This window comes from Myiozetetes cayanensis, unplaced genomic scaffold (genome assembly GCF_022539395.1).
Source record: "Myiozetetes cayanensis isolate MyiCay16 unplaced genomic scaffold, myiCay2020 scf10, whole genome shotgun sequence".
Lineage (NCBI taxonomy): Eukaryota > Metazoa > Chordata > Aves > Passeriformes > Tyrannidae > Myiozetetes > Myiozetetes cayanensis.
This window is the reverse complement of record NW_026086605.1, coordinates 5,563,406-5,582,474: the sequence shown is the minus strand read 5'-3', so window position 1 is coordinate 5,582,474 and position 19,069 is coordinate 5,563,406. Positions and strand designations below refer to the sequence as shown.

The window sequence follows — 19,069 nt, the reverse complement described above, 5'->3', positions numbered from 1 at the left end:
ACCCATGTGTCAGGCACACACTGTGCTTCACCAGCTTGGGTCTGGGCTCAAAGGCACACTGTAATCATACAGGAAAAAGATCACTAAAATCATCAATACATGTACATTAATATGCACCCAGAGTGGGGGAAGTGTCTGCAGCGTCCTGGCAGAGTTTGTATGTTTTACCTTGAACCTTCTTGTCTTCCCACATATCAAAAGGGGAAAACTCAACTCCCCCAACAGCTAAAGCTGCTTCTTTCAACTCCATGTGAGGGTGGGAGAAAGAAAAAAGGTTAGATAAATTATTAGTTTCATGTTACTTGCCAGTTATATCACACCTTGCTTGGAATGACAGGGAATTCTTCCTCCCAAATATTTCTCTACTATTCCAGGTACCTGCTAAAAGGTGTTTGCAACTGGAAGATACATAAATGTAACTGAACAGATGACTGTTCAAGAGAAAAAAGTGAATCAAGAATTTATTTTTCTGAATTTCCTCCTCAATCATTCCATTTTAAAAGATAAAAACTATTCTTTTGTGGAAAGGAGGTAGACAACACAATGCACCAAAATGCTCCCTTTTAAAGCCACATGACATTATGTAAGGCAGATGAAAATGAGCAGGGATGCCTCTATTAAGACATTTTAACAGGGGTAGAAGTTGCCAATGGGAATAGTGAGAAATGCAGGTGTGATTGTACCAGAAATGTTTTCTAGAGGAGCACTACTAATGTTATAAAAACAGGTAATTCACAGAGGAAAAAAAAAAAGTATTCATATCTTCAAAGTTCATTTCAGCTATTTCAGGGAGGGGGCTATTGATTAAAACTGTGTTGATGCCTTTCTTTCAGTAAGGTAAATCACTCTAATATCTGACTAAACAGCCATGTTTTCTCATTTTACTATGAAGTTACTGCCCTACACCCACCTCACTGGAGCATCAAGCCTCAAAATTTAGCCTGTTTTCCAGGGAGGTGTTTATTAGGAAAATGGAAAAAGTAGCTTTGTCCTGTTATTTATGCTCTGTGGCAGATGGATACGTGATGGGGAAAGGTCCACTGATGCCTGTTCCCAACCATGACAGAGCTACAGAGATTTACAATGCAGCATCAATCTTGTCAGCTGGGTTCTTAATCCTGACTGCTGGGCACTGGGGACAAAACAAACTATGTTACGTGCACTCTTTTGTAATGCTGCTCTTCCAGTGGACACCCAAATGCAAAGGGATTTCACTGGAAACTTACTCTTGGAATGAGCCTTGGCGTCATCGTAGAATAAAAAGTCTCCACCTGAAAGGAAAAAAAATAATTCTCAGATTATTTAATTTGAATTTCACGTTTGAATTCCACACCCATATTATCATGTCTCTTAAAACCACCTCAATTCTTTAAATGAGCTCTAAGTCTCAATATATATACATAATTTCCAAAGGGAGTTTGATTTTTTACAAACAGCAAGGAATTTTAATGTTGATGAGGTCACCAAACAAACAAACAAACAAGCAAAAATCAGCAGATGGCACAGGGAAGACTTCTTCCATAACAAGCACTGCACAACTCTGATATTTGGAATAAGAATGCCTTAAAAAATAAAAATATTGATTTAAGAATTTCTTACAGGCAGTCCTACACTTCTGAGTGACTTAGTAAAATAACCAGCCTTTTGTAATTTAGGAAATACCACATTTTAAGGCATGAAAGCAAGTGATTTCATTATATTGTGGGTTTATAAGTACAGATTGCAAACCACTAAGTACCTAAGAAATGTTAACTCCAATTATTATAATTCTAGTCGTACACAGTATCACTGTTTATATAATTTAAAAATCAAAAATATAATAATATAATTAAAAATATAACTGGTTCCTCTCTCCTCTCCCCTTTGAAATACAGGATAATTACTGTTTCTTTGGCATTTAACTCTGTCCCTCTAGGTTTTTTTCAGTGACACTTAGCCAAGATCACTTTATCATTGAAGCATGTGGTATAAATACTGCATTTTTAAAAATCAGGGAGATTATGTGCCAAAGCCCAGCTCCAGAATCCTGACTCACAGCCAGGCTCAATGGGAACTGCTCCACTTAAGTCAGGGAACTCTCTACTCCACAGGAGAGCAAAAGTGTATCCGCTTCAGGAATGATAAATCTCTTGGAAAAGAAATTATATGAACATCTGAGACTTTCCAAGACTCTCCAACACATCAAGCCTTGGAGTCCAAGGCAGTGAGAGAACACACAGGCACTTCCCAGCTACTTACAAGCAAAGAGCAACATTTAACATTACATCTTTTTTTTTTATTTTAAGTGTTTAAAATTAAGGCTGATAATTAGTCTTTTAGCTGTACTAGCAATCATGCCTTGCAAGGCAGGCATTGCAAAGAGCGCTCACTGCATTTTTAAATGTAAGTCGGGCAGATGAGCAATCTAATATTATAACTTAAAATACCTGTGATAGAGCTAAAAATAAAACAGCAATTTATTTCTATTGTCAGCTCAGAGCTTTGACTTTCAAAGTACACTGGAAGGCTCAGGTTTTTCAGATTTTCCTGAAGGTAAAGCTCAATTTTGCCTCAAAAAGATTTATTTAGAAGTTCGTTTCAAACCAGGCCCAAAGACCAAGGAGAAGTGCAGTGTCTAAGTGCACTGAGTTAAGCCAAGGTTACACAGATAATCCCAGGAGTTTGCATCTGTTCTCTGCCTTTCCACACAACCCCAGGAGGCCAAGGAGTAGAAAAGCTGGTGGGATGGCAGAGACGACACATCGTGATGGGACAGTGAGCCAGGAGCAGGCCTCCATCCCATCCAACAAAACAAGGACAGCCTTGACACCCCGCAATGACACAGTCCCAAAAATCATGAGTAAAGCCTGAGGAGAGTCCCAGACCAACCAGTGTTCATCACCTATTTCTGCCCCAGACTGAGCTCCACCATCTCTAGCCCAACACGGCTTTCCCCTGGTGACAAAAGGTCAGGCAAAGCCAGAGATGCCCAAACCATGGTGCTTAGAAGACTTCTGGCAGCCAGGCAGGGGAAAAACATACCCTCCAAATTGCACATGAGCTTTGCACAGACTATCTTGTTGGAAGAGGTCAATATATGAATCTATAACTTCTTTTCACATTAAAGAGTTGAAGGCTTCTCCTAAGATTGACTTTGAAGGCAAGAAGCCAAAATCTCTTCTCAACAGCACACACTGATCAAACTCAATGATACCTCATTCTAGATCACCCTCTAGAAACTGAGACACCAGAATCACATCTTAAAAAAAAAGAAACCTTAATGAAAGAAATTCCTTCACCAAAATGGAAAATTTCCTCCTGTGTTTGCAGAGAGTGTGATAAACTGAAGAGATTAACAATCACAAGGGAAGAAAAAAACCCAGAGGTAATTTGTCACCATCCTCACTAGCTCAGAGCTGCCCAACTAGGACTGGTGAAGTCCACCAGAGCTCCTGCTTCAGCCCTGAGTGGTGAGATCACCTCAGTTCCCCCTGGCCTTTTAATCAAGATGTGCCCAATTTCCCCAAAACTTCTGCTCCCACCCAAGAGCTGTGCTGAGGAGCAGCCCAGGCTCCCTCAGCAGCAGGATGCTCCTGAGACACTGAGAAGACAGACAGACAAATGCCTGCAGGTGCTGAAAATGGTGCAGAAGAAAATACATCACAGCCCCACCCTGGGAGCATTCCAAACCTTTAGATATGCCAACAGAGCAAAATGTAAAGAAAAGTCAGGGGTTAGAACAAAAAGAGATCCATAAAGGCCATGAAATTTTCCAGCTATGTTTTGCTGATGATCTAGAACAGAAGTCCTTAGGTTTTGAGATACTTCCCTGGGTTTTAGCCTCCCACAGGACTGCAGCCTGAGAGGTACACGTGATGGCAGTAAGAACTTAGATTAGTAAGAAGTATTTTTCTCAGTTCATCAACTTTTAAACACTAAAGGAAGATTCTCCTTGAAAGACAAGTCCTCGGGATGCACAGAACACTCTGGATCAGCACTAAAATTTAAACTCAGCTATTACACAAGTCACTATACGAATAAAATTCCATATGAAAACATTTAAAGTACATTAGATTTTTGGTCAAGATGAAAGCCTGAAAAAAAAAGAAAGAAACTCCAGCAATCTATTCTAATTGGGTTCCCATGGTAACTGTACAATTGGGTTTTTCAGTGTAACATCCCAAAGGCCCAATGCACACTTGTAAAATATACTTCAAACAGCCGGAATTGTTTTTACATTACAGCACTCCCAGGAAGATCAATTACTATACATCCCCACCCTAACTATTAGTGGCAGGAGATGTTAACACTATTGGCCATATTAACATAAGTCATGTAAAAAACCCCACATATCACCATCATTATATAAAACTAATTACACACTTCAGATTCATCAAACATGTTCCGAGTAATAAACCAATACTAGTCTTGTCACTAGATCATGTTTACTGAGTGCTAGAAATCAACCCCAAATATATGCCAAACCATTTTTGCTTCTCATATTGATCTCAAGGATAAACAGAATCAATCATTAATAATTACATTATAAGATGACCCATAGGGTTAATCATATTCTTAGAAACTCTCACTATGGAATCAAACGTAGCAGCACAAAAAGGCAACTGAAAAGCATTTAAATCCAGGCCAAGTGCGTTAACAATGATATAAAACGAGGTGCATTCACCAACATGCAACTCATTCAATCAGCGAGAAGAAAGGAGTACTACTGCTGTCTTTGCAAAAACAAAAAACAAGCATTTTTTACTTCCCTGTGAGGGTGGGGAGGCCCTGGCACAGGCTGCCCAGAGAAGCTGTGGCTGCCCCATCCCTGGAAGTGTTCCAGGCCAGGCTGGACGGGGCTTGGTGCAACCTGGGCTAGTGGAAGGTGTCCCTGCCCATGGCAGGTTCCTTCCCACCCAAACCAGTCTGGATGATTTCCCTAAGAAGTTTTTTTTTCAGATGAAGCACTCTGCCTTGTTGGGCCCTAATTTCACTTTCTTAAAGCACAACCCTGGCCACAGACCCAGATTTTACTTCCATCCCACTGCTTAAGCCTCAAAACTAAAAGGAGACACTGACCCAGGCCAACTAAGCAGGATTCAAAACAATATTCATTTATATTCCAGAAAAACAAAAAACATCTGCAGTTAGTTTGAATAAAGTTTATCTCATTTCTCACTCAACCAAAAATCTCGGTATGTCATGAAGTCAGCAAACAATCAGAGGTATTTCTGATGTCAACGGGAGACTGTGCAAGGGATTTCCCTTCTCCCCCCACCCTTCCTACTACACCCCATCTGGTTATACTGAAATCCAGTGAAGCACAGTGCAGGGAAAACGAAACTGTGTGAATTTTCTCCAGGACACTGGTGACAGACTAAAGTGTCCTGTCACCATCACCAGCCCACGGGTGCCAAAGCAGGTTTGTGCTCCTTATGTACTGTCAGATACTGTACATTCATCTGCTGGTTTTTCTATGTGAAACAGAAAAATTAATCTTTTAACAGGGCCTTAAGTCTACTTTAGGTGTTTATTAAAAAGTTTAACTAATTAACAGCCCTTCTGCACACTTGAGTGTACAAACAAGCCAAGATAACGCTGTTGTTTGCACTGTGCTGACTGATCTAAAGCACTCAGATAATTTCAATATTACTGATGATGATTATGCAGCAACAACATTTACAAGACAGCACTAATACTTGCTATCTGCTAATGCAGGGTTACCTGAAGGGAGTTAAATCTCCTCGTGGAGCATGTCGTGATTCAGACAACAAAGCAACTCTGACTTTTGTGGGCTGTGTTAATATATATACATTAAAATACTGATTCCATTAATCTGTACATAATGCAGTAAAAAACGGCATTTGAATAAAAATTAAAAGCTGCAAATGCACCCATCAGGTAAGACCAAAAGCCAAAATTATTCTTTATTCACCTTTGTCAAGCTGCTCAAGACTCCAGGCCTTCAGTCATTAAAAATATTAAACTATTATTTCACTCCAAAACCAGAGAAATCAGAACCTTTGTACCAGTGATCTCCTCTCTTCCTTCTTGAAATTAAAAGTGACTTGCTCAGGTGTAATTATTTCTAATCACCTTCAGAACCTACAGGTCCAAGTTTCACAAGTGACTTGAAAGGATAACCGAAATTATTTCTACCATTTAATTCGGCCCAATATAAATTGACACCAGGTAGTCCTGACAACTATCAGGACAGGGTGCTTTAGCTCTGCTGATACAAAATAGTAAATAAGGAAACAACTTGAAAAAGGCTTAGTAAAAAGCATCAATATGGTGACATTATCACCAAATAAAAACTTCCATAATAACTCCACTCCCATGACACTCCAAAGTCACATGAGCTTTATTGACACTCAAATATTTTTTGAAACAGTTACCTGGACAACAGAAGCACATAGTCAGTTTTAAAATTGGATTTTGTATTTATGAAAAATGCTGGAATACAGGTTTGGGTTTACAGTTTGGTTGTACCTCCAGCTGCATCTTTTAACTTCATGCTGGCCCAAACACACCTGTGCCGGGTGATAATGTCAGAAACACAGGTGACAGAATTTAACAGAGGAGTTTTTCTTGCATCGGGAAGGTTTTACTCATTATACCCCAAGTAAATTTGCACAGCCAGAACTAATACAGTTTTGTAGGAAGCAACATTCCCAGCTGTGAACAGAGGTAGGAAATTCAAGGCCTGGGTGTCTGCTGCAAGGACCCCAAACCTTCTGCTTTTTAATTACAGCATTAATGAAGTTAAGCTCACAACCTCCCCAAAAACCACACACTAAATCCTGTCACTACCTAAAGATTTCAAGCCTTCCAAAATTAAAACTTTACTCTCCATTTTCCCATTAGTTCCATTCTCCTCACCAGCCCAGATATGAACACGGGGTAAACTACAGAATTGCACAATCCGTCAATAAAATAAACGTGTTTGCAACTACTGTCCATATGACTCAAGTTGTCAGTAAAAACTGCCACCAGCGCTGTGCTTGCAGAAAAATGTCCATAAATGCATTATTGCGACTGGCAGATCGATGTCCATAATAAAAACAAATAGAGTTAACAAGTGCTGCCTTCCCCGAGTTATGCCACGGGTGGGATGTGTATCCAGCTTCCTCAACAACTTCTGGGAATGAGCATTACACTGTTAGGCACCTGCTGACTGCACCAGCACTGCAAGCAGGGATCATTCTAATGCAGGAAGCCTTTAAAGCATTAAACCAAATATTAATGCCTCCAGGATGGGTTTGGAAGTTTCACACATTCAGAATTTAACGTGGGAACAGACACCCTGCTCTAAAGACTGAACCATCTGCCCCACTGGGATATTGAGAAGAAAACCTTCCCTGGGAGCATGGTAAGGCACTGGTATGGATTTCCCAGAGGATGCCCCATCCCTGGAAGGGTCCAAGGCCAGGCTGGACAGGGCTTGGAGCAACCTGGGATAGTGGAAGGTGTCCCTGCCCATGTCAGGGGGTGGAACTGGATGAGCTTTAAGGTCCCTTCCAGCCCAGACAATTCTGTGATTACATGATACTGCTCCATGAGTATGTTAACAACTACCACAAGCAGGAAGGCTTTTTCTCTCAGAAAATAAGTATAACTTAAGTGGAGCTGCAGCCCAGGCAGAACAGCTCACTGTTAAACACCCCAACACATTGGGATCTACAATTTGTTCCCATAAAGCTTTTACAGCACCAACAACTGAACAACCATCCCTCCTGAAAGCACCACAAATGAGCCTTTCCACCTTACCCACACTTCCCTTAACAAACTTTGTTTTTCCTGCACAAGTCCTTAAATCAGCCACTAAGGGCCACCCCAATAACCCTTCCAGAGGGCAGGAGCTTCTCCTCCAGGTTACAATCCCTTCAGTGATGCCATGAGCTGATTCCCTACATAAGTTAAGCACTAAGCAGTGGTGACAAGTTAATTACAGAGTTATCAAGAGATAAAGTAGTCACGGTAACACAAGTTGCAGTATAACTACAACAGTTTCCTATAGAGCTTCTGTTCAGTTGCTGGTGTAATTGGTGTAATTAACTTGTCATGGATCAGAATGCAGATAGGAACTGCTAAAGCCACCTCCCAAGCTCAAATAGCCACATCTTTTTCCCTCTGAAACTTGAAGCTTTCGGTAGAAGTGTCCACGTCTGTAACATTTCTGTTTGAAAACAAAGCAAACAAAACTTCTACTGGGAGAAGTTATGTCACAGAATGACAACACACACAAATAAACAACCTGACGAATTTCACATAACTGCATGTTTTTAGAAGTATCCTGCATTCCAGGGATGGGTTTTGCCCCAGAAGAAGTAAGCTTTACAAACATCACAGCATTCCAACATTAAGGAACTTAAAGATTAATGAAGTCTGAGAGAGGAGGGGGGAGAGGGCAAATGCCCCAGTGCAAAATTAATACCTGAAGAAACAACTTGGGTTTAAAACAAAGTATTTTGTGTCTTCTGCGAGGGGGGAGCATGAGCCTGGACACAAGAATTAGTTGAGAAATGAATGTTATAGTATAAATGTTATGCCCCAGTTCATAAATGGGAGGTTTTCAATGTGAAAATCTTCAAAGAGACTGCATCTCACTGTTTAACAAGAGCTCCAGCCACAAAAATAAGACACACTCAGCAACAGGTTTATTTGGGAGGGGCAAAACAAGAAATAATTCTTTACACTTACTGTGCTTTAAAAACGGAAGTTACAGTATTGTAATTACTTTTAAAAAGATGCAGAGTTTGGCTTTTACACTAGTGGCAAATGCATGCTTTAATGTTAATATCAATTTTATAGGTATGACAGAATAACAGAACAGGTCAGGCTGGAAGGGGGTCATGTGGTTCAATCTCCCTGCCCAAGCAGGGTCATCCCAGAGCACATGGCACAGGACTGCATCCAGCTGTCCTGGAATATTCCCAGTGAGCGAGACTCCAAAACCTCTCTGGGCAACCTTTTAGGAATTATCTTGGTGCAGTTTCATGCCAATCTGCTCTGACTACAGAAAGCAGAGCACTGCCATACATCCATCCCAGCACTACTCAACCCACAGCAAACACACTGCACAGGACTGCATCCAGAAAGTTCTGGAATATCCCCAGTAAGGGATAATCTGAGCAATCTTTTGGGAATTATTTTGGTGCAATTTCATGCTGATCTGCTCTGACCACAGGCTGCTGCCATCCACCCATCCAGCCAGCCAGCCACCCCAGCACTGCTCCCTCTACATCCACGTGGAAACCAAAACGCACTTTTAGATGCCCGGTCTCCCCCAGCAGCCCCCAAACCCAGGCCCGGAATATTCCGAGTCCGAAAGGACCCACGAGGACCATCGAGCCCAACTCTGCAGTGCGGCGCTCTGGCCGTGCGAACCCGGGGTTTTGGGGGGTCCCGTTCGCAGGGTCACAGGACGGCGGTACCGGGAGGGCGGCGCATCCCCCTCTCCATCCCCATCCCTCCTCGTTCGCCGCGGTGCAAAGCGAAACCTCAGAGCAGAGCGGAGCTGGGAGCGCCCACCCCGCTCATCCCACCCTCCAGCCGGCCCCTGGGTGTCCCTGGATGTCCCTGTGTGTCCCGGCCCCCCGCACCTGCCCGGGGCGGAGGAGCCGAGCGGCGATGGCGGGGCCGGTCCGGGCAAGGCCGCGCTGCCGGGGCGGAGCCGGGGCCGCCCGGAAGAGGCAGAGCCGGAGGGTTCCAGCGAGCTCCGGGCAGGGTTTTGGGGACACCTGTGTTCCAGTTCCGTGCTTGTGTGGCCGGGCAGGGAGCGGAGCATCCCCCGGCGATGGGACCGGGATGCGGATACAGCATCGCTCCCGTGGGCACACCCGCGGCTGTGCCCGGACACTGCCGTGTCGGACACACGGATTGCTGTAAAAATCGTGTAAAAATCGATCACAGAACAGCGATCTGAGCGCGCTGACCAGCCGGGGTGTCCAGCCTGGGGGGGGAGAGAAGGCTCCGGGAAAACTTAGAGCCCCTTTCCAGTGACTAAAGGGGCTCCAGGAGGGCTGGAGAGGGACTTGGGACAAGGGCATGAAATGACAGGACAAGGGAGAATGGCTTCAAACTAACAGAGGGCAGGGTTAGATGGGATATTGAGAAGAAATCCTTCCCTGTGAGGGTGGTGAGGCCCTGGCACAGGCTGCCCAGAGAAGCTGTGGCTGCTCCATCCCTGGAAGTGTTCAAGGCCAGGTTGGAGGGGCTTGGGGCAACTTGGGCTAGTGGAAGGTGTCCCTGCCCATGGCAGGAGGTGGGACTGGATGATCTTGAAGGTCCCTTCCAACCCAAACCATTCTGGAATTCTGTGACTTGCAGTCATGGGTAAAGGTGGGGACAGGGAATTAAACCAGAGTTTGCAGAGGATGAAATGTTTGGCAAATGCAATTCCCAGAAGAAGAGACAAGGAGGAGATAAGAGGGAGTGAAATGTCAGACAGAAGTAAACTGTAGGGTAGAGTTTATTTGAGGTCATTAAAAAAAAAAAAAAGTTTGCAGCAAGAAACCACTAATTTTCAAGCCAGATAGTCTTTCACTGTCTAAGTTACATCAGCAAAAATTTTATTAGTTGTGCTGTATGACTCAGACGCTAACACAGAATGGAGGAATCCACTTGGGAAAGATCAAAACAATTTTTAAAAAGTCAATGCAGAATTCTGGAAATCCTTTTCTTTTAATACAAAAAATATGTATACAAAATAAATGTAAAATAAACACAGCATTTAGTGTCTGTGTGTTAAATGTGATACTAAAAAAAGTATAAACTATTGTCCAACATGCAGAATTTGCCCTAATACAGTTGAAAATAGTTGCACACATTGGTGTGTAACACTACTGAGATAATTGCTGATTTTAGAAATAATATTTTTAATAATATTTTTAATAATATTTTTAACATGACAACAAGTTTTCCTTTTTGCTTTCAGACTCATTAACTTTGAGTCTCCCAAGGAAATGTAAGCAAGGAATGTTTACCACCCTGTCTTATTTTCTTTACTGTCTGCCCAGGCAAAACATGGGCCAAAAGTCACTTGAAATTGTTGTCAGATAATAAAAATGTCCACAGAGCCTCCACACTACCCTGTTAATTGCAACCCTCAAACACACCACTGTTGAACAAGGTAGAAATGATCTGTGAATCTGTGTGATCTCTGAATTACAGTTAATATAAATGAGTTAACAATGATAAATTCAGATCTCATGATATGAGCATTTTATGGACAGAATTCCATTTTAAGCAGCAAAGAAAATATATTACAATAAAGGAAAAATCTATGAAAGGGTGTTGAATGTTTGGAATAAGTCACAACCAGTTACAGGTTTTCAGTTCATGGTTTCTTTTGTGCTTTCAGAATTCATCTCTGACTTGGCTTTTCAGTAGCTGTCAGTGAACAGATGATTCAAACTACTGTGATGCCATTTGCTGATGAGAAAATGAAGTTTTTCACTAGTTCTAATGAAGCTCAGATTAATGATCAGTTAAAAGGTGCTGCCCCTGCATTCCCATACAAAGGCTATGGCTAATGTGAGGGTGATCTCATCTCTAAATAAAAGGTCAGTAGGCTCTGGAATGTAAGGGATACTCTAGAAATAGTTATCTTTTTTTACACACTACTAAACTGGCTGGAATCTTCCCTCTGTCCTGATATCCTTGACTCAAAAGTAGCCTGTCCCTGAAACTTTATTATAAGTGGAAACCTCCCCAAAATACATATTAATCTTTTCTGCCTCCTCTCCCAAGGTGATCTCCTTATTGCCTGGAGCATGAAAATTGATTATCTTTAATATGATTTTAGTTTGCATTATAACAGGCTTGAATGGGAATGTAAAATATCCAGACTTTCTTAAATCCTACCATCTTGGGCTTTGGTGGTGGGTCCACAAGTTGTGTGTTTGCACTATAAAGGAATGTTTCTCTGCACAGTTTCAAACTTTACTGCATTGGAACTTGATTGAGAGTCATATATTTCTGTTTATAAATGAGGTAACAAAGATACTTTTGATCAATTTTCACTTTTCCCTCAGAATTATGAACATCTTATTCAAATTTCTAACCCTTCTACTGGCCAGATTTGGATCTTTATTACTTTAAGCATCCTTTCAGCCACTGAAGTTCTGAATTTCTACCTAATATATTCTTTAACAACAGCAACATCCCTTATTAGATGTGTCAGTGGTCAATATCAGTGTCAACATAGCATATATAGTTTTATTTATATTTTTATATTTTATATTTTATATTTTTATATATATATATGTATATACTTTTTGATGTGTTTTAGGCCTCTTCCTACTCCTATACTTTATTTACCTCATCAGACTTCTTTATTAAATTAACTCTGAGGGCCCCTAAATGGTAATTTTCTCCCCAGGAGTTTCCAGCATTCAGTTATGACACATTCAGTCTAATTCACTAATACTGAAATTTTAGGGGAATTTTCATAACACTGATCCTTTCAGAAGATACAAAATTTCTAAAATGTTTTTTAACTCACGTCCCATATGTTTGCTTTTCATTCCAGGCCTCTTCTCTCAGCCTTTATTTTATTTAAGTCTATTACTTATAAGACATTGCATTTCCTTTCAGTTCTTTGTTTGTTATTACTTGCTCATTTAATGTGGCATTTTCAGGTACAGAGTGGTATTTTCCCAGGACTGGAACATCTGTATTTTTCTTCCAGTGACAGCACATGAATTTGCATCCAAGTAAACCAAGGCTTAAACCAATCCACGAACTTCGAGGTCAAAGGCTGTGATGGGGTGGGATGGAAAACTAAAAATGGAGGGTTTTATTAAATTCCTTGAGATGTGACTTCACAAATACTTCGGGCTGGATTAAATTCCTTGTTAAGGACTAACCTCTGGAAGCATCTACATTCTGCAACATCTGCTGTGGAGGAGAGACTTGGGCACTGGAGCTGTAACTGCCCCCTCGCTGGAGCCGGGAGAGGAACAGATGGAGTCTCAGGGACGATGTGGGACTGGAAATCACTCCGATTTGGACCTCACTTGTAGATCTTTAATTTCCCCCCAGAGAAAATTGTCATATTGGAGCACAGGCATAATATATTTGTGTGTCTGTGCTTTACTGAGTCAGAATCTGGCCTCGCTCACTTCCTCTGCTCCTCTGACCTCTCCTCAGCTGCGAAGAACCGCAGGAATGTAACCTGGTGTGATTTCAGTGCAACGAGTAAATAAGTCTTGCCTTTCACATTTAGAAGCACCAGGAAAAAAAAAAAAAAAAAAAAAAAAAAGGCTGAATGAAACCAGAAACTGTGATTTTGTTTGCCAAGACTCTGGTGTTTTCTCCACAGCAGGGATGTGTCCTGCAAATCTCAATCTGGAAATATTCATGTCCATACAGAGCTGGCTGTTTGATCTGGGCATGGTTTGTGCTTTAATTGGCCCTGAAGGAGAGTGTGTGTATGTGAAAACACTCCAAATCTGGTTTCTTCATAGGTTTTTAATAAGAAGAAGTAATCTCTTATACCAAACTTTTGTTTGCAGCACATTGTGGGAGTTTGTCCCTGTGTTTTAATTGATGTGAAATGCTGGGAAGCACCTGAGCTACTGGGAAGTAGAGCATGATGGGTGTAAGAGGGCAAGTTAAATTTTGATGATGTGGCATGTGATCTGTGTGTAAGAAAAGAGGTCTAAGGATTGTTCTGAAGATGTGTGATTTTCTGGGCTTGTCCTTCATTCTGGGTCTGAGTAGTTGCAAGACTTTAAATGTCCACAATTCTTTAAATTCAAGGGTATTCAGGTAAAAATCTGTTCATTTTAAATGGTCATCATCTTTGAAATAGTTTGTCACCCTCACTAACAAAACTTTTTCACTCCCTCTTCACTCAAAACATTCTCCAAGCTTGTTTGATTCCACTTCTAAATCTGGACTCATCTCTATTGAAAAAACAAAGAGTAAGCTCAGAGTTAGGATATATTGAGCAGGAATACAAGTGGTTCCTGTGCTGGGAGAGGAAGGAAATTGAGTGGTTCAAAGTGTAGAATTACTGGTAAGTTCAGAAAATGTATTTTTGTAGTCAAAGCATTTTCAATACTTATGAAGAAGCTGGGGATTGGGAGAAATATGATTTCCTGCAATCAAGGTGCTGGGAGTTGTTTGCCAGCCAGTAATGCCTTTAGGGAAATCTCGTAGCAAAGTGTGTAAATGAAAGGGATATTAGCAGAGATTGGCTTCATTTTCTTTAGGGCAAAACCATAAAAAGTTATGGTGTTTCATATGCCCGACTTCAGGTGGTTTAGTTATCTCCTGGCTGCTCTGTTCCAGAAGTTGTTGGAAAATGTTTTGACAATATTGGTGAAACTAACTGGTATAAATTTTATCAGTTGTACTGCAGAGAAATTTGTGTGGTGTAAACAGCTTATAAATGTTAAATAAGAGGATTTTTGGGTCAATAAGACCAATGATACATCTCCTCTTAAATTAAGTGTGCCTGGAGTCCTATATTTAGTGGAGCTATTGCCAAATTCCAACAAGGCTCATGCATTTCCAATAATTATCACAGCAAAATTTGCAGCGTATGTTTTTTTCCTATTGACATATTAAGCATGTTTGCAATAGAACACATCCTTCCAGGGACTGGGCTATTGTAGCCTGGTTAGAGATGAGCCCAACATTGTAATCAGTGTAAATTACTTGGGGAATCATAGAGTCATTGAAGGGTTTGGGTTGGAAGGCACCTTAAAGATAATCTAATTCAACTCCCCTGCCACAGGCAGGAACACCTTCCACTATCCCAGGTTGCTCCAAGCCCCATCCAACCTGGACTGTGACCCTTCCAGGGATGGGGCAGCCACAGCTTCTCTGGGCAACCTGTACCAGGGCCTCCCCACCCTCACAGCCAAGAATTCCTTCCCAATATCCCTTCTCACCCTGCCCTTTTACAGTTTGAAGCCATTCCCCCTTGTCCTGTCTCTCCAGGCCATTGTGAAAATATTCTTAATAATTTTTTTTTTTTTTTTTTTTTTGGAATGAAGATTCCTCCTTGCATTCCCACCTATGCCATGGGCGGGTGAGGTGCCAACAGGTACTGTGCTGTTGCATTCCCAGAACTGACGTCATCAATCCCTTTGTAGGAAAAAACTTGCTCCCAGATAAAACTGAGTATTTACTGGGAAGGACTGGAAATTAAGTCAGGTTAATTCCTTTTGGGCTTTCTAACCAAGCCCTGTGTGCATGTGCAGGGGCATTGTGGAGTCACATACTGCATCCTCAGAAATGAATCCACGTGCAGTTGGTCCTAACATGCCTCTTGCACCGGAGGAAATGGATATTACAGTTGCTGGGTTGAAACGTGCGCTCAAATGCATTGGGAGTTTGATACTATTTTTCAAGCTGCCAAATAGATAATGTCAGAACATTTCTGAAATGGGATCCTCACATCAAGATATACGGCACCAATCAGCTCACATCAGGCAAAGTACAGCGGAAAGCCGTGGATGGAGGAGACTACTACAGAATTTCCATTTTCATTCCCTATGTCAACAGCTTTGTAACTTACCTAGTAGATTGTTTTATGTTTTCCAGACATATTCTCAGTAGACCACAAACACTACATTCAGCTCAGCCTTCAGAACCCAAAGAATTAGATATGCTGTAGTTTATGAAATGGATGTTTATGAAAGTATCCTTTGTTTGAATTGCTCAAAAACCCAACATGAATTCAAACTTTGACAGCGTAAGCAGAAAATAAGAGGGCCATAGTGATCTCCCAAATGTAGCCTTAACTATTGAGGTTCTCATATTGAAAATGCAATTTTCTGTCTAGATGTTTATGAATGTCTTCAAATTCCCTTTCATAATAGCCCCTTTTTGACAGGCCTTTTTCAACTCTGAAATATGAGAAGAAAGGTTGCTGCAGAATGTAGTATATACCATTACAGGAGGTGCACCTCTGTCCCTCAAGCCAACCGTGCTCCTTCGGAAGTCAGGGATGATATATGTGTGTGGAGGAGGTTGCAGAGCCCAAGATCCGTTGCAGAGAAGCAGGATTCTTTTACTGAATCACAGTGAGTTCAGGTGCTAAAATACGGTGTGGCACTTTAGGGAGCCTGTCTGTGTAAAATGTATGAATTCTGTGTGATTTTATAAACTGCAGGTATAACTCCAGCCTCCAGTAATCTTCCGAGTGCTGGCAAACCTCATCACACAGCCACCGAAGAACAGTCAGAACTGTTCATATTGAATTACTCTCCACAGGTAGAAATGTGTTTTGTTTTGGAGAGGGTCTAAATGAAAGGAATCAGTTTCCCCTGGATAACCTGCGTGTGGTGGAACCGGCGTAACCAGGATGGACGGGCAGCAGTGCACAGCACAACAGAGCTGAACCTACAGAGGTTCTACCTGTTCTCCCACACATTTTCACGCTCTCTCTGTGCTTTTGGAAGGATCTCATGGCAAATGGTGGTGCTCTTGGGCAGCTGAGGGAAAGAGCCCCTCAGAAGATTGTATCCTGAGCTGGGTCCTCACAGCATGACCAGCAGGTCGAGGGAGGGGTTTCTCCCCCTCTGCTCTGGTGAGAGCCCCCACCTCCCAGTTCTACCTCCAGCTCTGGGGTCCCAGCGCAGAACAGACCTGTTGGAATGAGTCCAGAGGAGGCCACAAAGGTGATCAGAGGGCTGGAGCCCCTCTGCTCTGTAGACAGGCTGGGAGAGCTGTGTCCACCTGGAGAAGGCTCTGGGGAGACCTTTGAGCTCCTTCCAGTGCCTAAAGAGGCTCCAAGAGAGCTGGAGAGGGACTTGGGACAAGGGCCTGGGGAAGGGCCTTAAGCTGAAGGAGGGTGGGTTTATTTTAGATATTAGGAAAAAATTCTTTACTGTAAGAGTAGTGAGGCCCTGGCACAGGTTGTCCAAAGAGGTTGTGGACTCACTTCTCTGGAGATATTCAAGATCAGGCTGCATGTGGATCTGAGTAACCTCGTCTAAGCATCCCTGCCCATGGCAGGGGGGTTGGAATCAGGTGATCTTTGAGGTCCTTTCCAACCCAAACCATTCCATGATTCAATGTTTATGACTCTATGATTCTATGATTGGAGAATCCCTTTGTTGGATCTCCACTGCCAAAACAACTGGCGACCCAATTGCCAAGGCAACTGGACAGGTCAGATAAGCCAAACTAGGAGCTCTCTACATATTCTCTAAAGAAATAATATTTAAAGGATGTTTCTCTGAGGAGTTGGAAAGGCAAAGGGGAAGGCAGGAAGAAGTGCATCTCCTTGCCAAGAAGCATTACCAAAGAAAAGCTGGAATCCTGTCCAATTGCATTTCTGTGCAACCTCTGTGGTAAATTGGGGCACTCACTTCACTTCTAGTGTCTTTCATTAACATTTTTACATAAATACAGTGCACACTGTGAGAGGAATAGAAATCTGCCTTGAAAATGTTTATCTTCTCTTGTTTTTTTAAAATATGTAATGTTATTTGTCTCATAAGAGTAGTGACACATATGCAGGGTTCCTGTTCCTCACAGCAATCTCGGTGTGGGTCTGGGTTCAGCTCCCCATTCAAGCAGCAGTCTAAGTATAGAATAGATAAACATATGAAGTATTTTATAAATATAAATATAAAAATGGGTGTAATCCTGTTCTCAGAAGATGCTGATGTCCAGGCTCAGAGCAGAGGAACTCACTGTTTAATTGGATCCGTGGTGGAGCAGCACTGGAAAGTTCCCTGGCTGGGCTGGGCTCGACCTGGCTGTGTTCCCACACCTCCTGGGAGGTGACATCCCTACAAAATGCTCCTGAGGCCACAATCCAGAAAATCCAGATGGCAGGTGCACAGCTGGGGTGGGATGCTCCCATGTGTCCATTTGTAGGCAAATCTTTTCCATGTTCAGCTTCCACAGTCGGTTTAATAACAAACATTAAAATACCAACTGACCTGCAAGAGGAGAAAAAAAATTGTTTGTGACATTAAACACCTTCACATGAAATAATTCAAGTTAACCTGCAGCAGATTTTAAGCATAAGCAAGTCCCTGGGTGGTGAAGGTAGAGATGTGCACCCTGAAAAGGTCAGGCAGCTGCTGAAACCTCCGTGTGCTCCCTGTTCTGACAAAAATGAGGTGGAGGAAAAGACAAGTCCACAGCCAGCCTGAGGAGTAGGAGAGGAGTGTGCCAGTCAAAAGAGAGGTAACATTTCAGTCAGGAGGAGCTGGAGAACAAGTGCTCCATCTCCTGAATTTGCATATCTTGTCTAAAACTTTCCAGATTCTCCTCTCTCAGGATGGTCCCTCTAGATCGCTGCCATCCCCTGCCTGGTTTAGTGTTTTCTGGCTTTATAGAAGCACAACAGGAAAACCAGCCAAGTTGAACCCAATATAATGGTTGAATAGTTTTATTCTGCTCTGGAACACGGGGCAGAGATCGTTTTGATTCGTTTATTGTTTCAGCACTGGGCAAATACAAATATTTCTCTTGCGTCCGAGGATATTTTTAATCCTGCTTTTTAGATGTTGTTTTATTTTGCTTGAAACTCCAAATGCATTCTTCCCAGAATTTCTAAGCTCATTCTTTTTAATTTTTTTAAGGGTATCCTGTCACTTTTTAAATACGGTCTTTTCATGTTTCCAGTGAATTCCTTTGATCTGCAGATGAGAACTGATGAGATGCCATTTCCTCAGCGCTGAACTTTGCCAAGAGTCCGGAGTGGAGCCTGTCAGGATCCGAAATTCGGGAAAATAAAATTCCTGACAGGACTTTCCAAAGCGATCTTTTCCCATTGTCTGCAAAACAAAAAGCCCAGGACAAGATGTCTGTGGTTTGGTAACATGGAAGTGAATGAAGGGAAAAGAAATGCAGTTTGGTGGGTGTGTTCTCTGGTTTATTTATGGAGTAATAGCTGGGAAGTAAAGTTATATTCTTCTTTCTCTGTTCCACATCTCCATGACTCAAGGGATCTGGCAAGGAAGGAGCTTGGAGCATGGAGGGATAGCTGAGGGAAAAATTGCCCCTGAAGTGGTCTTAATAAATTTATCCTGAAAAGGACCATATACAGTGATGCTCGAGGATTGTAAAATAGTCCTGGCTGGATTGGAGATCTTCAAGCCATCTCTCTGTG

At 42.1% G+C, this 19,069-nt stretch overlaps 1 protein-coding gene across 1 annotated transcript in view; it reads right to left on the bottom strand.

Moving 5' to 3' along the window:
* MGMT (O-6-methylguanine-DNA methyltransferase) overlaps nt 1-18,731 on the bottom strand; it is a 147,987-nt gene extending 129,256 nt beyond the window's left edge. Inside the window, exons 1-4 of the mRNA XM_050340826.1 lie at nt 18,646-18,731; nt 17,641-17,891; nt 9,585-9,934; nt 1,227-1,271 (exon numbers count right to left, since the gene is read on the bottom strand). Of these exons, the coding sequence (XP_050196783.1) occupies nt 1,227-1,271; nt 9,585-9,934; nt 17,641-17,891; nt 18,646-18,731 (732 nt within the window). The remainder of the gene's footprint in view (nt 1-1,226; nt 1,272-9,584; nt 9,935-17,640; nt 17,892-18,645) is intronic.
* Between the last annotated feature and the right edge of the window lie 338 nt (nt 18,732-19,069).